Source organism: Rhipicephalus microplus, chromosome 2 (assembly GCF_043290135.1).
Source record: "Rhipicephalus microplus isolate Deutch F79 chromosome 2, USDA_Rmic, whole genome shotgun sequence".
Lineage (NCBI taxonomy): Eukaryota > Metazoa > Arthropoda > Arachnida > Ixodida > Ixodidae > Rhipicephalus > Rhipicephalus microplus.
This window is the reverse complement of record NC_134701.1, coordinates 155,814,847-155,837,649: the sequence shown is the minus strand read 5'-3', so window position 1 is coordinate 155,837,649 and position 22,803 is coordinate 155,814,847. Positions and strand designations below refer to the sequence as shown.

Below are 22,803 nucleotides of genomic sequence, written 5' to 3'. Positions count from 1 at the left end.
CGCTTGTTGTTGCTTCCATGTATTCGAGCTTTGGAGTTCTCTTGGGTCAAGGGAAGGCGAGCGCAGTTCTGCAAAGCGAAAATATATACTGAATACGGGGCACAAGTGAAACTTTGTCGTTGTAAAAGTCTAGCATGCACGCAAGTATCATCATCAGCGTCCTGTATGATTCCTGCTTTCTGAAAAAGAAGCTTTGTCTAGTAGCGCGCGCGATTATGTGCCACGTTTACACTCGCCGCGAACGGAGTTCATTCAAATTATTAAGACTGCACAAAATTCATCCAACTTTGGGACTTTGTATGGGCGGTAATATCCGTAGTGTTGCGACTCCCCACTGACCTTCTACCATATCTCGTCGAGCTATATGTTAAAGGGCCAAATGAAGTCAATCGCTTACAGCTTATATCGTATGTATAGAATAGAAAACTCTTTGGAGCAGTGGAAGTGACTCCTCGCTAGCTTGAACCTGGAGGTGCAGTTAGCTTTTCTGGACCAAGTCCGGCTGGCGGCGCAAGCCAGTGAAGCATTGGACCGAGGGCCCCACCCCCCTAGCTCCTAAACCCCTGCCTTTTTAACCCAATAATGTTATTTCTCTCTGTCTCTCTCTCTCTCTCTCTATCGACGCCATGCAAAGTGTAAATTTCTAATGATTCCTGGACCAGGAAACCTTGAGAGAAAAAGAGCGAAAGTATGTCTGATCTATGAATTTATAAAAACGCGTGGTGGAAAGAGAGAAAACATATTCGCAAATATCCACGAAATGAATGATGGAGAAGGAGTTTGGTCGAGAGGTTAAATCCGGTAAACCGTAAATCCTCTGTACATATGTTCAATCATCGTAATATAAAGACGTGACACGGGAGCTGTTGTGGTGCGATTGTATATACACGTTATATACGCAATGTTTTCTTCTTTTTTTTTTGAAGAGACATGCCACACGCCCTGCATGGTGCCAGGCCACAAGCATGATACTATCCGCTGTCTTGGACAGCTATTCTCTACGCATCCATCGCCTTGTCGCCATTTTACAGTGGGCCGATTATATGCATAGCGCGCGACTCGTCGTCTGTGTAGAACACACATTGGGCTGTCGGCAGACACGCCATTGTCGGCACTCAAGAAGCTGCGACGCGCGAGGCCTGGAGCGGCGTCGATCATGGCGTTCACACTACTTCCACCACCAGCATTTCGAACACGCGTCTCTTGCTCGCTGCTCATTGTGGTCCTCGCCCTCTGCGTGGAGCCAGCATGGAGCCTCGCCCGCTGCACTCATGCGAGCGAGAGAGAGAATAAAACATTTATTTGCGACCGAGGAAAGAGTGTCGGTGAGTGGGCTCCTTAGTACGGGATACCATTGGCACGGACCGCTGTCCTCGCTCGTCTCACGAGGGCCCCTTGGGTCTTCGGATCCGAGCTGGACAGAGCTGCCTGCCACCCTACAGTGTTGTGCTGTGCTCTGGGTTGTAGAGGTGGACTGTGTGGGCATTCTCATACCATGTGGTACAGGGCGGCTGTTTTAGTGACGCAGAACCTGCACTGTGGTGCGTATGTGTCGAGATCTATCTTGGACAGTATGTGTGGATTGGGGTAAGACAAGGTCTGCAGGCGACGCCACGCTACCTGAGATTCTTTACTGAACTTTCGCCCCGGGAGCGGAAGTTTCCGTCTTTCAAGTCTTTGATGTTCTAGAATATCTGTGTATGTTAGGAACGGGTCCATACGCATAGCCGAGGGTGGGTGCGATATGCCGAGGTCGGAGGTCCGGAAGAGTAATTCTCGGGCCGAGGCATGGGTGAGCTCATTTCTTCTAACTACACAACGGCCGGATATCCATATCAGCTGTTTCCATTCACCCTCTGAGCGTGAAGACGAGAGTTGTGTAAGAAGTCGATGCGCAATGGGGCCAATGTAGCCTTTACAAAAATCTGTTAGAACGAAAGTGGACCTTGGGTTTCGTAGGGTGAGGGCGATTTCTGCTTCTTCCATACTGGTTGTGTCTGTGTCCTGGGCTGATATACAATCAACCTGTTTTCCACAATGAATGACGCGCTGTATATTTCCCGTTCACTGGTCCAGCTGCATCGACAAAGAAGGCGCCCTCAGTATACATATATGAGTAGTTGTCATGAACTTTTGCCCGTGCCCGACGTCGATGTTCGTGGAATTGAGGATGCATGTTGCGTGGAAGTTGTTTGATGATGAAGTCCTCCCTTCATTCATGTGGGACACGTTGTTTTACCCTTCTCTCAATGGGGGCTTCAATGCCTAGTTCTGATAGTGTTTTCCGTCCCGTTTTAGTGATCGCGAGGCGCATGACTTGATTCGTGTGGTGTGCATAGAATAGCTCTGATGCGAGCGAGCATCGCCTGCAGCGATGGTGGGCCATCTAGTGAGCGCTCTAAAAACGAAGAGCATAGCTGCGCCTTTGGCGGGAGTAATGAATACGAGCGTATACACCATAACACCGGCGCAACGACGAGTGACAACCCCCCCCCCCCCCAGCTATGGTGCCGGGAATATGCACTATACCACAGCAAAAGGAGGGAGCCACTAAAACTGTTAGTGTTTTCAGTCTCTCTCTGGTGCCCTTTTTATCAGAAGGAATGTGGTGACAAAAATATTTTGTCATACGGAAAGAAGATCAAAAGTACACACGATGGCAATCAGCCACTAACTAAAGGAAGGGAATCCTGTATGTCCTACGCATTATACAACGCGGAGAGCAAGTGTGGAAAATGAATCGACGGCCACACTGCATGCTGCAAGTATACGAGAAGGGCTACAGACTTGCGATTGGCCCGTACGATCTCACCCGTTTTTTCAATAGGTGGGCAAAGTGAAAATGGTTGAATTTGTTTGTATTAGGAGATATTGCGTCATCCGTAAACATTTGATGTGCAATTCCTCCGAACAAGAAGCACCAAAAAAGCCTTCAGTGGCTATTGGTATCATGCTTTTTACTTCTAATAATATTCAGATGAATTGACTAAGAATAAATAGTATTTTACTTCGTCAAATGTGAATTAATTTAATGATGACTTTAAAAAGTCAAGCTAGAGATTTTTTTGCAATCTAAGGTATTTTGGAGGGTCAACCTAGGGATAAAACAGTCACTCAGGTTGGCATCACTGAAAGCAGCAAAGAGTTGAGACTTTGTTCTAGGAAACACGGGCACACACTGCATGGTTCGCCCCATCCGAGGTTTAATGTTGGTTTAGCTGAAACACCCTTCCGTACATGCCCACTCTTCGATACACGTGGTCTGCGTATAGCAGGTACGCCGATGTACGTTCCTTGCGGCACACATAGGTAATTTCCTGCGTTCTCTCGGGACACGAACTGCGTATGTTTCATCACGTGGCTACGACGTCTCTCATTCATGTAGTACCGTCGGGTGTAGTACCGTCACTTAACGAAGAAGTAAAACCCAAGCCGCAATGCTCTTCCTAAACGCGCTGCGCCCGCATTGTTAATTCCCATGTATAACGGAATCGCGTGACGTCTCACTACGTTCACGCACGCAAACAAACAGTGGCACGCTGCACAAAGTAATTGGTAGTGTAGCGTGACCACTGCCTTCAAAGAGCGCTGCCTGCGGGCTATACATGTTGTAGCAAACCGTGTACCTTCACGTGATTAGCGTTTTCATCATCATTTATTTTTCCTTAAGGGCCCCTGACGGGGTATTACATAAGGGGGAGGGGGGGGGGGTCGAACAAGGATACACAAAGGCAATTCCAGACCGAGAACATAAAGTAGGTTAAAATTCAAGAATTCGAATTACAGGACAATAATAAAAACAGAACGCGTTATACAACTAATAGCGTGATTTAAAAAATGAGAGAAAGGCAACCGTCTACACAGATATTATGACGGTGCGGTTGTAAAATGAGTTTCTAGTAAGGTTTTAAACTTCAAAGTATTTGGTTCGTTGGCTATTGCATCTGGAAGCCGATTCCAATCCTCAATTGTTAACGGGAGGAAAATTTCCGAAGTAATACACTACCTGTGGAATCGAAACATTACTGCTGTAACATGGTGGCGATACGCGCGTTCGCGCTGGTTCATAATAACGCGGACACAATTGCTAAACTACGAAAATGACCGGGGCACCAAAACTCTATCGCTCCCATTGTGTGCACGTACGACTTTCCACTGAGACGACGATTTTGAGTAATCTTCGGACAACTGAACGGAGAATGACAAACGACGTCACCTTCGACGTACAACGCTGCTGCAGCAGGCGCTGCGTGTCCTCGCTGCTACGTTCGCAACGTAAACACACTGTACGAACACGACTGACGTGCGAAATTTGTGACGACCACTGCAACCAGCACCAGCGCAGATCGACAATGCGAATGGACGAACAACAGAGGCAATGCTTCATATTACATTTCTGGCAGCGCACTGAACGGGATGACTAAGGAATGTCTATGGTGCAGTGATCGAAAGCGAGCATCCGCAATAAATTATGTACAAGTATATTGAAGGCGAGACAGCCAATTCGCTGCTATTATACAAACTACAACCGTAGCGACATTAAAAGTGGTGCGCAGATATCCTGATAAGACGAACACTAGAAAGTTCACTGAAAAGGAAAAAAAAAGTTGTGTCTCCTGACGTGTATCTCAGCTGTGTTGACAAAAAGCAAAAACAAAGACGTTGGTCGAAGAACAAGAAGAAAAAAAGTTGACGGCGTATCAGCATGCTTAGCTGGCAACGGTCGTCGAAAGACGATATTTTTCTGTCTTGAGAGGGAGAATAAAATATTTATTGGACGTTCTGCGCGAGAAAATTGGCGAATGGCTGCTGCGTTAAATATGGGCGCCATCTAGCCGTGATTTGAAGAAACAAACTTTCTCTAAAACGCAAAGCCACTGGTAGATGAAAGCACCATGTTGATTTAGTAAACATTGGGAAACATTCGTGTTTCAGTCATAGCGTCGCAATGCCATCGCCGTGTATTAAGCACTGCGGCCTCTATATTTGCGTATCTATGCACTTTAGAAATGAAGTAACACACTACATAATAACCCCGTACTGATGGTTTACTAAAATATATGCACTATTTCTTTTTGATTGAGAATGTCAACACGTATCAACGCAAAAAACAAATCAAGTTGGCTGTTCGCTTTAGAAAGGGTTAGACTTTCGCCAATCACCTCAATGGCGTGACACAAGCGGGAACACGGACACTCGCACATAAAGACAGTCTCAATTTTCTGCGTTTAATTAATTTAAATGTTCAATAGCTGACAGAACTTGACGCAGAACGAAAGTTTCAAATAGATGAAATGGCTGAAGAAATCGTGAAACATTTACAAGCACTGTCATATGCGTGACGGCAGCCATGCGAACCATCGCTCTGGACCCCATTCAATCAGAATATCAAAAGTTCAAATAATAAAAAATCTTAGCAATAAACCGGAGGTAAATAATTACATTTACACCCTATACAGAAATGTAACATACATGCAAAGAATAAAAAGTGCTCGCCCTCCCCTCGATAATTTAAGAAATAACAGTATGCCCACAAGGACGAACCACACCCCTAGGCAATTTTACGTAAGACATAGGCACTGCCTCCTTGCAAATGTTTTCTTAGTTTTGTATATCGCGACGAGAATCGACAAGGTCGTGAAGCATCGAATGCACCAAACTAATCGTTTACTTGCGTATACGTCTTCGGTAGCACTGTTCTTTTGCTTGTTCAAGATTCAAAACGACAAGGTTAACAGACCACCATATAAACCCATACGTAAAATCGTCTACAGGACGAGAAACAGCGTCATGGACTTTGTGTTAGCAATTCAGCAATAGAACCAAGGTATTTGCCATTCAACATTGTCTATAAATTCATATCATAACATTATAACACAAATAGGTCCGGTGATTCTATTTTTGCAAAAAAAATCAATTGGTGAACTTTTTTGGCACTTAGTTTAAGGTCACAATGGTCGTACACAAACGACATCTGTCTTGTCAAAAAGTGTGCACGTGCAAGTGTTTGATACAGCGTAAATCACTGCACACCCAAACGATAGAAATTAATGCTACAACAAAGCTTTACAACAAATATGCCGCGTCACACTAGCGAAACCGAAAGGATTTTCTGTTTGAGGCAATGCTGAAGGGAAGTGACCCAGCAGCTTTTTTTTTTTTTCACTTGGCGTAGGAGTTTGCTCCATGCAACACATGCGTTATTAGATTCGAAGTAATTCGCTGTTTAAATTGATTCACCAGTACCACCAATACGCCCACATAAACGATCAATATTCTAACACAGAACGCAGAAGTTTCATAAAATTTTGCAAACGCCGAGATAAATTCCAGATTTCTTAACATGCTAGCCAGCAACCACAACCTCATGTGACATTGCCCAAATTCGCAAACCACAAAACTTTGAAACACACCATAGCCGAGTGTTTAAAAAATGTGCCCCGTTAACAATATTGTTACTTAACATAGTTAATACTAAACAGGACTGAGGCATAACAGTTTGAAATATAGATAACTACAAATAATTCATATGCAAGTGAGCATTCATTGCACCACACTTTCAAAGCGACTCGTGCGTCATAACTGAAATCTGCACAAGTATACGTGCAAGATATATGCTAATAATCACGTGAAACATGCCACTAAACCACAGCGTAACGTTGTTATCTCAAGAGAAAAAAGAATACAACATAGAATAACATTCTATGTTATTCTATTTTTTTGTTTTTTTCTATGTTATTCTATTTTTTTTATTCTATGTTGTGAATAACATTCACAACATAGGATAACATATTCATTATTTGCCACACGATGAATTTGAAAGCAAATCAGAGCCAGTTAATTACGTACGGATCACGGAAAAAATCTCAGGACTAGGAAGGATACCGTCATGAAATATATTAGAAATTCAGATTCAACTACTTTTTTTTCTAATAAAGATTACGAGAAGCATCTGATGTACGTATTATGTAGGCAAAGTTTATAAAAGAGATTATGCTGAATTGGTTTAGGAATCATATGACATAGAACATTTAGCTTTGGACAATACCATAATGTTGTGCACATTGCTCCAACAGGGAAACTCAGCCGACCACCGCCAACTTGACTTCGATAATGTTTTGAGATATTTGCTTGAGCGTCTAACACGCACGCTGACTTCTCGAAGCCGTGGTTTCACACTACTGAAACAATTAGCAAAGCACTAGATTTCTTTTTTAAAATTCTTTCCAGAACAATGTACTGATCACAAATACGAAAGGTATACTTAAGAGCCAACACTCACCTGCACATCTCACTTAGCAAAAGGCAGTAGTCCTTGCACACACCTTGCCTCGACACAAACACCTCTTCTGGAGTTTGCTTAGTTTCCATGTGCCTCCAGTCGTACCTGAAAGGATGCCGTCTGACTCTGAACAATAGGAATCACTGGTGCCTATATTATAGTGAAATGCCTAATATTTTCATGACAGAGAAGATGTAAATATACACAAAAGAAATTCCATAACAGAGACAACGCATACATGTTTTCGTACAGTGATGTATCACTGTATGCATATTTATGTCATTATGCTACCCTGTAACGTACTTGACAGTTTCGCCGAGATATTATCATTGCGAGCTACGTTTTCGAGATTTCCCCTTTTATCAGAATATCATCACCTTGAATGGATCATTCAAATATGATTATCGGCTGCGAACAATGTCATAGTCATTAACAAACCTAATGCAATGACAATTGCATTTAGCCTATTTAGAAGTTCGAATGTGTGGTTCACAACTTGCCGCATGGTTATCACAAATTACATTCAGTAGGATAATTGCTCAATTTAGTTTCAAGTTTATTAATCAGAATTGAAATTGAAATTGAAACTGAAGCCGATCCTTCGATCGGAAGCAATGCTCTTTGCTGCCCTTACTAAGGCAAGTCTACTTGTCGAAGCCTTGGATCCAGCGGCATTTCCTGTTCTAACAATTTTCTAACCTTCAAGCTTCCATTTTCTCCGAACCTTGCTTCTTTTTTGTTGTTGTTACTGATTTAATTTATTCATAGATTGCAACATGTTCGATGCATTGCACTGGGGGCTATTTTTGGTGCACCAATATATTTTTTCTCCAATTCAATCCACGTGCTTGCATGAGACTGCCAGCAACCGATTGGAATCAACCTTGTCCTAGTTATTACATCAGTCGTAGTGGATTTTGTTACCTCAGTGCACAAGCTACATGCAAACGCCGCACGTAGATTGAAGTAATATGACTTTTATATGAAAGTAGCGCTGTTAGAGGCTTTCGATTGTGGCCAGCCGTGACTAAACAAGCTTGATATTTTTGTTTTGTTTGTTAGATTTTTAAAGGCCTCTCTGAGAGTTTCCAGGACTTTCTATTGTTGCAACCATTGTTGCTTTATTTGAATAATGCTTCTGGTCGCACGTACCGATGATCGATCGATACTCGATCGGTGATCATGTTACCTCTGAAACGTATACATACATGTTTGCGGAACGGAACAACGTTAATAGACAGTTATAGTTTACCGTTAGCGTAATAGCGGAGGTTAAGGGAATGGCGTTACCGTGCAGCAAACGTTCGTTGTGGACAGCGTCTTATAGTTTAGCGAGATAGCGTTTACGTAGTTTACGTGCCCCAGCTGGGATTGTGGCGCCACCTATCAGAGGGCTGAGAAGTAAGAACAGTGAAAAGCAAATGAAAACGAGAGTGTCTGCCTGCGACACCATGCGAAGCATTGTTACAAGATTCTTTTAGTCATACCAAGAGTAAATAAATAAGAACCACGCACACAACGCAAAAACATTTATGTTGACGATTTGTTTACATCGATCTTGTAGTTGGGCCTAGACACGTTCGAAATTGGAAGCTATCTCAAAAACTACACCAACTTATCCATAATACTCGGTCGCCGAAGCTAATTGAAGGCAAGCGAAGCCATTTTAAACAGTCGTTTGCTACGGACTAAATGAACCTTTTAACAACTACGCTGAAATCACTTCGAAGTGGGCGTCCGAGAGCGCCGCCATGTTTTACGTACACTACGTACACTACGTACAACTACGCTACCACGGTAACGTTAAATCGTAAAAATAGCGCGCGTGCGCTAAGTGGTACTGGTATCGTACGTATCTGCACATGCGCACTTCCATCCCGGTATCACGGTACGCCCCAGAATCCCGTTAAGCCCGGCATACTATAACTGCCTAATAATTTATGACAATCAGCCTGCTGGGTAAGGGTGTTCGCCCTCTGTCACACGAAAAGAAGCGCCAGGTAGAAAGAAGCCTCGTAAGTCATATTATTTACCGCTGTGCCTCACGACTCAAGATTTATTTAAGGCGTTGATCGAAGAAGCAATGCAAAGCTACTGTTGACGCCGTTTTGTGGAAACGTCATTCTTGTTAGAGATGATGCACGACGGAATACAAGGTAATGTGGCTTAAATGGTGTGAGGAAGCAGAGATTGGTTGCTGGCGACAAAATCAGTGCTACACACACTCTTTGTCGCATAATTGCAGAAAAAAAACGGGAAGTTACTCCATCCCATTGTTCGGAATCGCGAGGGACACCCACCCTCATAGACAATACTGCCATTCCTGCCACGAGGCGTCCGACTCACTCCTGTCGAATATTGACAACCATATTCCGGCAGAAGTAATTACCTGGGCCGAAATGTTCGGGGAAAGCCCCTACTAATAATAAATTTTGGGGCTTGACGCCGAAAAACCACGACGTCATTATGAGAGACGCCTTAGTGAAGGACTCTGGCGAATTTCGACGACCTGAGGCTTTTCCACCGGGTTATGTGGGACTAGAGGAATCACGCGAGGTCTCCCTTACATGTTCTTTGGACCAGAATGATGATGTTTCTGGAACAACAAAAAGAACCTGCGGTTCCTTAACGTGTACCTAAATCTATATACATCAATCTCTAGCGTTTCACCTACAGCAAAAGACTGCAGCCGTGGTGGCAACCAATTGGTCACCACTCATCGCACGGCCGGCAAGCTCACTTAAATGACTTCCTTGTGCCATGAATTCACGTTGGGCCATAAATACTCTCTCAATGCGTAATTAAATGAAAGTGTAGACTGGTGAGAACGGTAGGCGCAGAGAGCAGAATGAGCGTGGTCTGTCAACGAAGCAATAGCTTGGCGTTTTTGAACGACCAACGAAACTTTTGATTGGCGAAGCCTAAGCGTGTGCAAGGGTCCCCAAAAAAAAAGTGGGAGGACGGGAGAGGAGGACGAAGTGCGTGACGTTTCTCCAGAGCCCTGCCCCCTTTTTCCCTACACCCTCTTATCGAGACCCTTACGTTCGTAACGCAATGCACAAAGGCATTATATGAGGCGCTCGCACACACTCCTGTTCTTTCGTGCACACGTATATGATACGCTTTCACTTCAACAGCCGCGAATATTTTCCCCCTTCTAAATAACTGTGTTCGAAAAATACAAAACTGACCGTATACTAATATCAGAGATGATAAATGTATTTTTAAAAGTAACTGTCTGTACAGAACCGATAACAAAATCATTCTGTATCGGAACGGCAGCAATTTAGGCCATCATCCCAACTATTTGAGCGAAAAATATTTCAAAACGCGTAATAAAGCTCCACTTTTTGATTCACTAACGAGAAGAAAAAAAAACACTTTCCGAAAAAAACAAAGACTAGGCCCGGTTATCTGACGTCATGAATCTTGAGTAATGGTCCACTATCAAAATCAATCAAACCGTTTAGCGGCTGTTTAGCTTTCAGGCCTGTCTGTACTCATTGAATAGTTAGTTGTAACATTACAGGTATAAAGAGCTCTGCGGATACTCAACAGACCACTGCTGCGTTTTCTAATGTTGACAAGCTTCCTTACAGGCTTGATAAAGTGCTTCTGCAGCGTGTGAAAAGCAACAGAGAGCCGTATAGGAAATTTCACCAGGCTGTTGCATAATTTTCTCATTGTCATTGCACTCAAGTTATCGTATATGTGCTAGTTAATCATCATCGAAAATCGCGTAAATAGGCGAGATAGGAAAAAAACACAGCATAACCACGCAGTGTATGAACACAAGTGGGGCGATGCTTCAGAGGGTTTTCTCGCTAAACCATGAAGCTCTGTCTGTGTCTCTGTCTGTCTGTCTGTCTGTCTGTCTGTCTGTCTGTCTGTCTGTCTGTCTGTCTGTCTGTCTGTCTGTCCGTGTGTCTGTCCGTGTGTCTGTCCGTCCGTCCGTCCGTCTGTCTGTCTGTCCGTCCGTCTGTTTGTCTGTCTGTCCGTCCATCCGTCCGTCCGTCCGTCTGTCTGTCTGTATGTCCGTCCGTCCGTCTGTCTGTCTGTCCGTCTGTCTGTCTGTCCGTCCGTCCGTCCGTCCGTCCGTCTGTATGTATGTCCGTCCGTCCGTCCGTCTGTCTCTCCGTCCGTCTGTCTGTCTGTCTGTCTGTCTGTCTGTCCGTCCGTCTGTCTGTCTGTCTGTCTGTCTGTCTGTCTGTCTGTCTGTCTGTCTGTTAGTCCGTCCATCTGTCCGCACCTGCTGAATGAGTAATAGTACAAGGCGGTCACGTTACCAATAGAGACAAGCAGGTGCACAGACCCACGGCTTTAGGAGCTTCACCCGTAAATAAGTAATCCTTAGTTATTGCAAGCGAGGTAAATGGGTTCACTTTAACACTAAATGGGTTCAGTTCAGTAGCAAGGCTGCTTCAATATTTAAAAATTTAGAATAATTTACGTGGAGCGGCTGCATTGGTGTCCACAAAACCTCCGTACGATAAATAGTGCTTCTAAAGACTATTTTAGCCGATAATCTCGCAGGGCATATCACTGGTGAAGGTGTTCGGCTGATTCAATATCAGTATGAATTTCATATGATTCATTTTTGCACTGTTAAACTTGAGCAAAAGAACAGCTGCGCCAGTATGCACAGCCTATTGTATATGCAATATAGATATAGTAGCAGCTGCTAAATAAGTCAGTGTACTAATAAGCACAACAACTGCCCTGTGATAAAACATAAAACAGCTTTGTGAACTCATACTAAGCCACGTAAAAAAACTGTATATTGCACATATGAATGTAGCATTAGAAATGGTGAAAAGCCCTTTTTATGGATTAACCTCTTGTATATGTGACGCAAGCACTCCCAGAAGCGGCCTGTTGGTTTTAGTGGCAAGAAATAAGAGTTTATTAAAGACCATATTCCTTGCTTCGCTGGGTAATCGCTCCTCAGGTATCACTTTTTAAATGTTTTTTTTTCTCGTGTACTTATTTCGCGAGAATGTCCGGGTTTCACATTGCTTCGTCGATGCACCTACAAACGCTACAAGTGCGCGCGCTGCCTTCTTATCTTTGCAAGCAAGCCCTTTTTGTCAACAGCTTCTGTCCCATAACATAATGCCTAAACACTTAAACGCCGTGGAAAACCACACATACACGCTGAAAAAGGCGACGTGGTCGGTGCCACCGCATGCAACGCTCTTATATAGCCGCACAGCGCACGCTCGCCCCTCGATGGGCAGTCGTGCGCGATGGGCTCATGCATTATGCAAAGCGTGTCGCTGCCGTTTCCGATGCGGGCCCAGCGAGATAGGACACCACGCTGTAGCGGCAGGCCGGTCAAGGTTTTTTTCCGAGCGACGTGTCCTTTCTCCTCTCGTCGCCACCGCCGAATCGCCGCCGCCGAATCGTTTCAACCTTTCTCCCTTGTTGCCGGTTACGCTGGTTAGAATTGGGGTCACTATACCGTACAGAAAGTAGACTATTTCTTAGCCCTTCGCGGGCCGCAATACTTCGAAACCACGTGACCACCCTCAAGCTTCCTCCCCGCCCCCCAATGCTTCCTGCGATGAAGGTGCCTCATCGTCATCGTCATCTACCTAACTACACCAACTGCTGGGCAAAGGCATCTCTCATTATCCGCCAATGAACCCTGTCATGCACTTGCTGCTGACCCGACATGCCAGCAACGCCGTAACCTAATCTTTCCACCTAACTTTCCGTCTATACTCGTCGCGCGTTTGCCTTCTCATAGAATCCAGTCAGTTACTTTTTAGGACGAGTGGTTATTCTGCTAAGCGAAACACGCCCTGCCTACAGAGCGTGTCAGGCCACCAGTGGCATGAAAAAAAAAAAAAACACTCGCTGGTTTCAATAAAATATAAGTAGTCAGTCAGCGCTCCATGTCTTGTGCGCCTTCCTTTTTTTGGTGTTGTCTCTCGCTGTAAATAGGGGGTATCGTCGACATCATCTCGAATAAGTTTACCAAGGCTTCGAGGCTTATTTCGGAAAACAAGACACACAGAGACGTACAGTATCTGACCTGACAATGTTGCCACTATGAAGGAAGACGAGCAAGAAAACTATTCAAGGGAGTCTCCCACGAAATTTCTGAAGCCAGGCCATAAAAAAAAAAAAAAGATGAAACAGGAGCACCTTGGTAAGCGAGCCCAACATAAGAAGAATGTGGGAGGGGGGGAGGGGGTGGAAGCAGCGTCCGAGAAAGTTGGCTTATGGATGCTATATGCGCGCGCCGTCGCCGTTTTACAGTGAAAGCTTTATATGGCTTGATGAGACGAAAAACCGTTGTCACCTCATGTTTCGAGAGTGGTCTCCATTGGCTGCGTTGTCCCTGACGTCGATCTCTGCGTCGCACCCAAGCGCACGTGCAATTGACAGTGACGTTAGTGACGCCCTTCTTTGCGTGGTACGCAATCAAATAATCCATTGGCTGTGCCGTCATTGAGGTCGTTCGTCCCGTCGCTCCCGTGCCAACGAGCCCTCGCGCAGCAGTTTCAACTTAGAACTCCGTGGTAGGCCATGGATCGTACAAACTCGCGAACAGTGGACAAATTTCTAAGAGTGCCCCGCCGTGGTGGTCTAATGGCTAAAGTACTCGGCTGCTGACCCGCAGCTTGCGGGATCGAATCCCGGCTGCGGCGGCTGCATTTTCGATGGAGGCGGAAATGTTGTAGGCCCGTGTGCTCAGATTTGGGCGCACGTTAAAGAACCCCTGGTGGTCGAAATTTCCGGAGCCCTCCACTACGGTGTCTTTCATAACCATATGTTGGTTTTAGGACATTAAACCCCACATAACAAATCAATCAAATTTCTAAGAACAGCACCGACAAGAACTCTTGTTCACCAGGCCGATTCCAGAGGCACCCCATACGTCTGAGCATCGTGGTGTGTATGCTATCTGTTCTTTATCATTGTTACACGGTGCTATTTTTATAAGATAGAAATTAAGATAATAAAAAGAAGTTCTATAGGGTAAAGAAGTGCAGGTTTTATCTTGGCACAGGGTATCTTCAAAACATTGGTTGGCGACACTGTGCGGACGGAGCACTATCAACATAGCCTATAAAATAAAGCTGTTTGATCACCGTGAAAAGTTGATGGTGCTGAAAAATTGTTTTAAGCTAAAAGGAAGCTGTGTATTCATTGCTGAAGACTTTTCAGCGGAAACCAGGCAACTCAGGAAACACCTATGGGATAATACCGCTGACGCGAGACGCGAATGTAAAGTAGTCAGGCTCATTCAAGACAAAGTTAAAATAAACAATAAAACTGTTCCAATGAAACTCTGCTGAAGTGAAAATCATCCCGATTCACAGACACAGACAGGGGCGAGCACAGGCAAAATGACGAGAAAACTGCAACAAAGCTTTGTTTTGTTGTCAAACATAAATGAGCGTAGCGTTGCGAATAAAATGGTGAGCCTTGACACTATTGTAGTTACTCATAATCCCGATATAAAAGTATTGGCTGAAACATAGCCGCACTGTGACATTAACGACTCAGAAACTACACCAATCGGGCATGGAATTCTCAGGAAAGACAGGGGCTCTCGAGGCGGTGGTGTAGCAGTCATGTTTCGTGAATCTGTGACAGTGACGAGGTTACCCAATATAGTGGATTTGGAATGTGTCATAGCGAGATTTGTTATGGGGCATTTCCACGTTCTCGTTGGGGCACTTTATTGCCCACCTAGTTAAACCATTGTTTTCTTTGAGAAACTTCACGAATTTTTATGCGAAGATAGAAACAGCAGGGACAATTTACTTGTGGTCGGAGATTTTAATGTTCCAGATGCCAGCTGCATAAACGAGCTCCCTGATGCGCTTTCCGCTTCCACTGAACCTTTTGTGGACATCGTCCTGCTACATGGGTTAACACAACTTGTAAAGCTACCTACGTACATTGAAGAAACAGTGCCTCAGTCTTAGATTTATTTGTTGTAAACAATAGACCGCTATGGCGAAAGTCAACAGCGCATCTTTTTGAAGGAACATCGGATCATAAAATAGCATGCCTCACTGTACCAGCTATCGCTGCCCTTGAGCAACAAAAGAAAGGGGGGCTAATTCCTTTCTATGCAGAATCCAGTGACGTTGATATATTAGATGCATTGGACTGTTCGTTTTCTCCATTTACACCGCAGTATGAATCGGGTAGCATATCTGTCAATGACCTGTGGTGTTTCTTTAAAGAAACTGTCTGGCACTGATTGAACAATTTCAACCCTTGTAAACGAAAACAGTGGCAAGGTATGAACCCTTGGATAACAAAAGATATTGTTCAATTGGCAAGGAAAATAAAATGGGCAAGGATGCAGCAATGGCGACGCCCATCTGCTCAGAATGCTGAAACACTATCTAAACTGCGGGCCCAACTAAAGCACGACATTGTACAGGCGAAGGAATATTATGAAAGTTTTTCTTTAAAACGTTTTCTTTCCACATCCCCAGAAAAATTCTGGCGATGCTTATCTCCAAAAAAAAAAGTTGTGTCACGAGCCTCTCAATTAGCGGCCGCATGAGGAAACATTTCTTCTGGCCTGGCATCTCTACCTTTGTGGCCAAGTACGTTGCATCTTGCCATCTGTGTCAACAGCGGAAGCGACCAACTTCGCCTCCTGCTGGCCTTCTGCAACCCATCCCGTGTCCCGCGACTTCTTTCACCATTGTTGGGATAGACCTACTCGGACCTCTCCCCATCACGCCAGGACGTAATCGTTGGATTGTGACTGCTGTCGATCACCTGACACAGTATGCGAAGACTGCTGCACTTCGCACAAGTTCTGCTTCAGACGTCGCAGACTTCTTTCTCAACGCCATTGTATTGCGTCACGGTGCCCCTCGCGTCCTCCTGAGTGATCGCGGCAAGACGTTCCTTTCCACCATATTCGGAACCCTGCTCAGAACCTGTGGCACAGTACAAAAGATGACGTCAGCCTATCACCCCCAAACTAATGGGCTGACAGAGAGATTTCATCGGACACTAACAGACATGCTATCGATGTACATCGCACCAAACCACGACAACTAGGAAACAATTTTGCCTTTTGTGACGTTTGCCCATAACACCGCTGTTCAAAAAATTACTGGCTACTCGCTTTTCTACCTCATGTACGACCGTTCACTGACATTCACCATCGACGTTTCTTTCCTAAATGTACCAACTGACGCCTCGGCAACCGTATCAGAGCAGTTAAACACAAGGCTCGAGGAATGTCAGCAACGGGCTTGACTTGATACAGAAGCCAATCAGCAAGATCGCAAGCAACGCTACCAAAGCTCTCATCGCGACGTCTTCTTCAGTCCGGGGGATGAATGGGCTTTGGACGCCCATTCGTACTCCAGGATTGTGCGACAAGTTTCAGTCGCGCTTCATTGGACCCTATACAATCAATGAACAGACGTCACCAGTGAACTATCGTGTCACTCCCACCAACCTTTCTTCGGATCGTCGCTGTCGTGGTTCAGAGATCGTCCACGTATCATGTCTGAAGCCATTCGTTCGATGTTCTGTTTCCGTCTAAGACGCGTCTGGTCTGGCCACCCACACGTCGGGGGAAAATAAGTGTGAGCATTATTCATGCGCGTCATCTTATCATAGGTACATATTCATCATCATCAGTCTGACCTGTGTTGTGGCACAGAAGCTCGGCAAGTAAAAGAAGTGTCTTGCAGCTGAAACGTTGCCTTACAATATTTAAGAAGCTATAGATAGTTCGCAAACAGTTCCCATTTGCTGTAAACACATAGTCCTCGTCTTTCCAAGCGCTCCTCATTATTTTCGGGACGGAGTACGTATGTTACTCGAAATCGACAAAAATATTTCCAAACATAACAAGCTGCTTTGGCGATGGACAGTGCACAAGGTGATATTTATTAGCTGCTATCCTTCTGCTTCTTTCCCCTAGTAGATTGCATAGTGCTCAAAATCATTCAGAATTTATTCTATATATTTAAGCAACAAGGGGTGCTGTTCGCATTAAACACACCACTGAGCTCAAATATTGTCTAATTACTGCAGAATAGATATAGGAAAAACAGGCGAACAATACGAAATCTTCTCAAACTTACAGTTTTAGCTTAGACAAAGGGACAAGGGTAGCTACGACAGTTAAACATTTTACTTACGTTATGTTTTCAGCAATCCAGCGGAAAAACATGCGAATCTTCTGCAGGTCGTTCCTACAGTAAGAAATCAGGTGATAGACCAGGGTTTGCAGGGTGGATTTGGCAGTGTTAGGAACCTGCGTGGCAGAGAGCAAATAACAAACAAAAATCACGGATCAAACTTTTAACGCGCCTGTGATCGCAGGGCGTTGAAATAAAAGCCTGATCTCGGAATCGTGATTTTGCTGCAGATCTCGAGTTATATGTACAAAGTTTCACATAAATGCAGGATCAGTGAACACTTGAGACTTAATTCAATTTTTATAGCAACCTACTAAAACGTCCTGAATTGATCATTCTTACGCATCATTAGACTGATAAGGACTACTTAAATCTACCAAGGGCCATTCAGCACCGACCCGTATTCAATACACTGCACTTTAACCTCCACTTTGCGTTCATTGCTATGATGAGAACTTCTATGAAAAAAGCAATCTAGTTTCATGCAGGGCTTTTCTACGCATACCATTAGCACCTTGCTGCAAAGAGTTTCATTAAATATCGTGAATATAGTTGTAGCATGGGGGCCAGTTTGTGTGTTTAGAAAAAGTTGGCAATAATTCAGAGTACCGGCTACTTTACTTTGAGCGCTGAAAGCCATCCAGTGGGCCTCACACTAAAAATCTCACCACAAAATAAAAAACCAATTTAGAGAAGGTAAACTGTAGCCTAGACAACAGTACGCAAGATAAGCAGCGGTGGCCCAGGGAACAGCTGGGGGCGACCAAGAGATGGCACTGAGTAAACAGGAAACGGAAAACAAAATTTGTTGTTCTTTAGGTAGAAAAAAACAAATGGTAACCCTTTTTATTTTGTACCGGGTGCGTATGCCCCTACGCGGTCACCTCGGCTGATTGTTCACCTATTGCTATCATTTCTAAACAGAGGTGGACTAAAGAGACTAGGACTCGTGTAGGTCTACGGATGTCTCGTCATCTTTCGCCCTTTTGTTTTAAGCACACTAAGGCGCCCTTCAGAACACAGTACCTGTGCGTACAGAGGTTACATAGAATCGAAAGGCATTCATTGGCAGCTGGCACCAGATTTATTGATATGTGGAGTTTAACGTCGCAAAACCACCATATGATTACGAGAGACGACGTAGTGGAGGGCTCCGGAAATTCTGACCTCCTAAAGTTCTTTTACGTGCACCCAAATCTGAACACTTGGGCCTACAAGATTTCCGCCTCCATCGAAAATGCAGCCACCCCAGCCGGGATTTGATCCCGCAACCTGCGGATCAGCAGCCGAGTACCTTAGCCACTAGACCACCGCGGCGGGGCGCTGCTGGCACCAATAAAAACAATTCACGATTGAGTACGGGCAACATTATTTATTGACAGCAGACCAGCAATCATGTTTCAATGGAAACAAAAAAAAAATCTATCTTGTTTGAAGCATTATCGCGAGTTTGTAAACGGCAAGCCTTCGTTTTCAGAGGCAAAACGAACAGAAAAGCGTGTCTCCTTAGTAAGAACTATCATTACAAAATAGTCGTAAAATCAGCATGAGGTACTTCAGCAACAGCTTCGAATTACAGCTTCTGCTTTCGCCGAGCACGGCTTAACACCCACCCTTTTTATTGCATTACGACATAGTGCGGTCAGGCTGATGACCCAAGGAGGTTTGGTTTTTCGCAAGGAAATCGCGGTAGAGCGAAAGTCGAGAGAAGCACAAGCATTTGAACACGTGTAGGATCAGTGAAAATAAACGCATTGCACAAAAACACAACACTGACAGTGATAACAAGGTCTGAGAGTGAAATCCCCGACAAAAAAAGAACAAATATGAGCGCATTGGCAAAAATATTCTACCTGTCATCGCCGCGGAACTTGCAGAAATTGGTGCCTTCGCCGTAAAACAGTTCCTGCGGCATCTTACAGCAATACAGCGACTATGCCTACTATAACTGCAGTGTCTTACCGAAGCTAATAAAAACGTGCTAAAAGAAAACGAAATGCCGAGAACCACGCTAATCATCGGATGAAAACTAACTGCGCATATGCGTGTCGGCTGCCCTCGTCGATGAGCGGCAGCGCATGTTTTCCGCTTCGTCACTGTCACCGATAAGGGAATCAATAGTAGAACCCACATGGCACGGCGATCGCTAAACAAATTTCGTGCTCAGAAGTACTACGCACGAAGCGGAATGCAGATGTTACCCTTCAAATATATAGAAAACAGCACTTTTTCGCAAAAATGGTGGCTCTATTCGCTTCAAATTTTGAGCTTACTATAGTACCCTTAGCGGATTTTTCGGCGTCCCCTAGGGCAGACTTGAACGGAGCCACTATGGTTTCTTTTTTGCTTGGCATTTTAGCATAATGTTTAGGTATGGTTTCTTATTAGATTTATTCGCCCCTGACCGGCGATGGGTGGAACTTGAGACTTTCCGAGGCCCAACCTCACGACAAAGCGACACAACATGATTCAAGCCGTGGGGACGTTCGGGGTAGACAGTATAGGTAATCAATGCAACGTGTCTGATAAAAGAGAGTGCTACGGAATACGGACCTCAAGATTTTCCAAGGCATGTGCTTTTTTTTTTACGGAAGTATTGGCATTGAACTGTTTGCAATGAGTTCACTAAGATATTCCCACAACTTCTGCATGATGACGACTTTTGCATTGTTATTTAAATGCAGTACGTTTATGTCCCAGATTGTTTTACACAAAAAACGCAAAGAAAAAGACTTCTCGGTCATTCAGGCATCAGAACAGCTTGTGTAGACGACGTGTAAATGACAGAACCACATTTCTTGGAGGTTTCAATTTTTATGGCACAGAAGCCATACTAAGGTTTGGAAGAAGCAACACAGCGCAGTAAACTGGCACGAAAAATGTGTGGTACTCACTGTAATGGCAGAAAACGTGTGCCCAATCATATGACGGGGAGAGGGACGGGTGACGGTCGCTCTCTATAACGTTGCAACTTTGGAGTAGCTCTCTAACTTGCCGCTTTCGCAGGAAGCGCAATTATTTTTTAACAGACCTTCCAGGCATGGCCAAAGCGTTTAACAGAGCTGTCGGACAAACTGGAATACGTACAGTATGAGACTTTATACTGTGCCCAGCGTCATCAGTTTGTACAGATCTTGTATTCATCCCAGAAAAACCAAGTAAGAAAGCCTTCTCATTATTATTCATGATAACGACTATGATGACGATTACGGGATAATTATACTGCACACATACATGCTATAAATAACATTACCACATATACTGACGTCTCACTCAGCTTTATAACAACGATCATCAGGATTAAATCATACCCCTCTAATTGTGCCTTCCCCGAAGAAACGCTCATATTATTCATAAAAATGTCCCTAAAAATGCTGTGTCCGAAACTATGATGCTTTTGAAACACGTGAAAGTTACTTCTAAATATCACGATGACACAACACATTATTTGATCAAACGTTTCATATTCAGATAAGGGGAACCAACTGTACCTGTCACCCGGCTTCTGACAAAGGAATTTTTAATTAACCATATATATAAAGGACACAAAAAGAAACAAATTGTGACTAATTTGCCGGAATTTGTTTTTTCGGTGGATTTCTGGAGAATTTTTTTCTCTGAATAAAACAGTAGAACTGTTTCAATTCAAAGATGGTTTCTTGATTCAAAGAGGTTCAAAGTAAGCCCGTTGATTCAAAGGGGTTCCCTGAGAGGTGTTCCTTGATCGTAGATTGCGCAGAAAACTTTTCTCAAATTCCTTCTCCCATTATTTTCGCGAGGGCCATGAATGCTGCTTTAATCGCCTGGTAAAAAAGAGCCAGTGTTCTTCAAACGTCGCAACATGTTCATACAAACAACCTACAAGCTGCTTGAGAAAACAGCCCAAATCTTGACAGTGCCCTCGAAAGTTGCGTGTTCTATAATTAAATAAATTGAGTGGCGTATACTACATAGGGAACTACAAATTTCGATCAATCTACCAAGATTCTCTTTATCATTACTTGTACTTGAAAGTTATCCTAATCCATTAAACTTCCCTCGAGCTGAGAGCGATTATTCTGATTGCAATACGCTTTTTATCTTCGAAAAGCACGTCGGTGAGAGTCATCAGGCCGGAAGCGGCAGCACAAGTTCTACACAACAAAACGAGAACAGCGCAAAGTAAGGTACAAACGCTTAACCTCGCCGTGGACTTAGCTATGCGTGACTCGCAATCTAAGCTTTCATTTCGCCTTCTATCTTTCTTTTTTCCTTCGTTCTTTCTTTCTTTTTTCTTTTGTCATTTCGTTCTTTTTTCTTCTTTCTTTCTTTCTTCCTATCGTTAATTCATTTTTTCTTCTCTTTTTTAGAAATAAAGGAGGGGAGGGAGGTTCATCGAAGGCTCATTTTTCTTCCCCGAAAATTCATAACGGAAGAACGCAAGATGTTCGCGCCATCGCCTTCATCCACCCCCTCCCCCAACACCACCTCTATTTTTTTTATTTCATAGAGCTATGTTTCTCTACAGGAGCTTCAAAGCATGCGTTATTGATCAGTTTTAAATAGCCGGTCAAAAAAAATTGGACTCCCAGCGTTCCTCAAGAGTCAGAGTTCAGGCTATACGTACTTTCTATGTTCTCTTTCTCTCTATTATTTTTTTACAGCTACAGTTATTTTTCCGGCTCTACAAGAGCAAAGCCACGCCCCGTCTACTAGGGGCGACGGTTATTGATTGGCAACGTACCATGCGTTCAATTTCTTTTCTTCTCACGGCGCCGTATACCTGTACATAACGGCTGAACAGAAGCATTGGTTTGAGCCGAAGCTGCACGTGGCGCGCATGGACGGCCTCCAAACAATTCGGTACAGCAACAAGCAGCTACCCCCAACCGCAGCAGTGCTTGCGCCCTCTATCGAAAAGAAATTGTACTTAATAGGTCAGAAGCATTTGCGCACTGTGTGCACAAATTAGTGATCCGGCCGAGTTAACTAAATTATGCGTTGTCTACCCAGTGTGGTTGGACGACCAGGTGAACCGGACCTCCTGCAATACGACCAAATTATTATAGTTTCTCGGCTGCTCTGTTTGTGTAACCTTCGTGTGCTTTCAAGTCTTGCACGAACTTGAAAATTCTACGTAGCAAGAAATTTTCGGTTTCAGTGATGCTGGTTTCTGCGAGGGCCAGCACCGTTACTCTCGGGCTGTGAAGTAATATTTTGCATGATGGTGAGCCCATATAAAAAAATTCCGCCATATCCACGAAGTGAATGATGATGAGTGGGCGAAGCTCCGGAGGTAAACCTGGTAAACCATGAATCCTCTGTACATTTTCAAAAAAGGTGTCTGCGTAGCTCGGGGTCTTGTTCACTTGACGAATGGCCATGCAGATGTCCTACTTA

The 22,803-nt window shown here is 44.2% G+C and overlaps 1 protein-coding gene across 2 annotated transcripts in view; it reads right to left on the bottom strand.

Annotated features, from left to right (window-relative positions):
• Nucleotides 1–22,803, bottom strand: part of LOC119169699 (uncharacterized) — a 97,230-nt gene that overhangs the window by 9,786 nt on the left and 64,641 nt on the right. For both annotated transcript variants that reach the window (XM_075886936.1, XM_037420728.2), the window contains 2 exons: nt 17,425–17,540; nt 7,283–7,387 (listed from right to left, as the gene is read on the bottom strand). In XM_075886936.1, the coding sequence (XP_075743051.1) occupies nt 7,283–7,387; nt 17,425–17,540 (221 nt within the window). The remainder of the gene's footprint in view (nt 1–7,282; nt 7,388–17,424; nt 17,541–22,803) is intronic.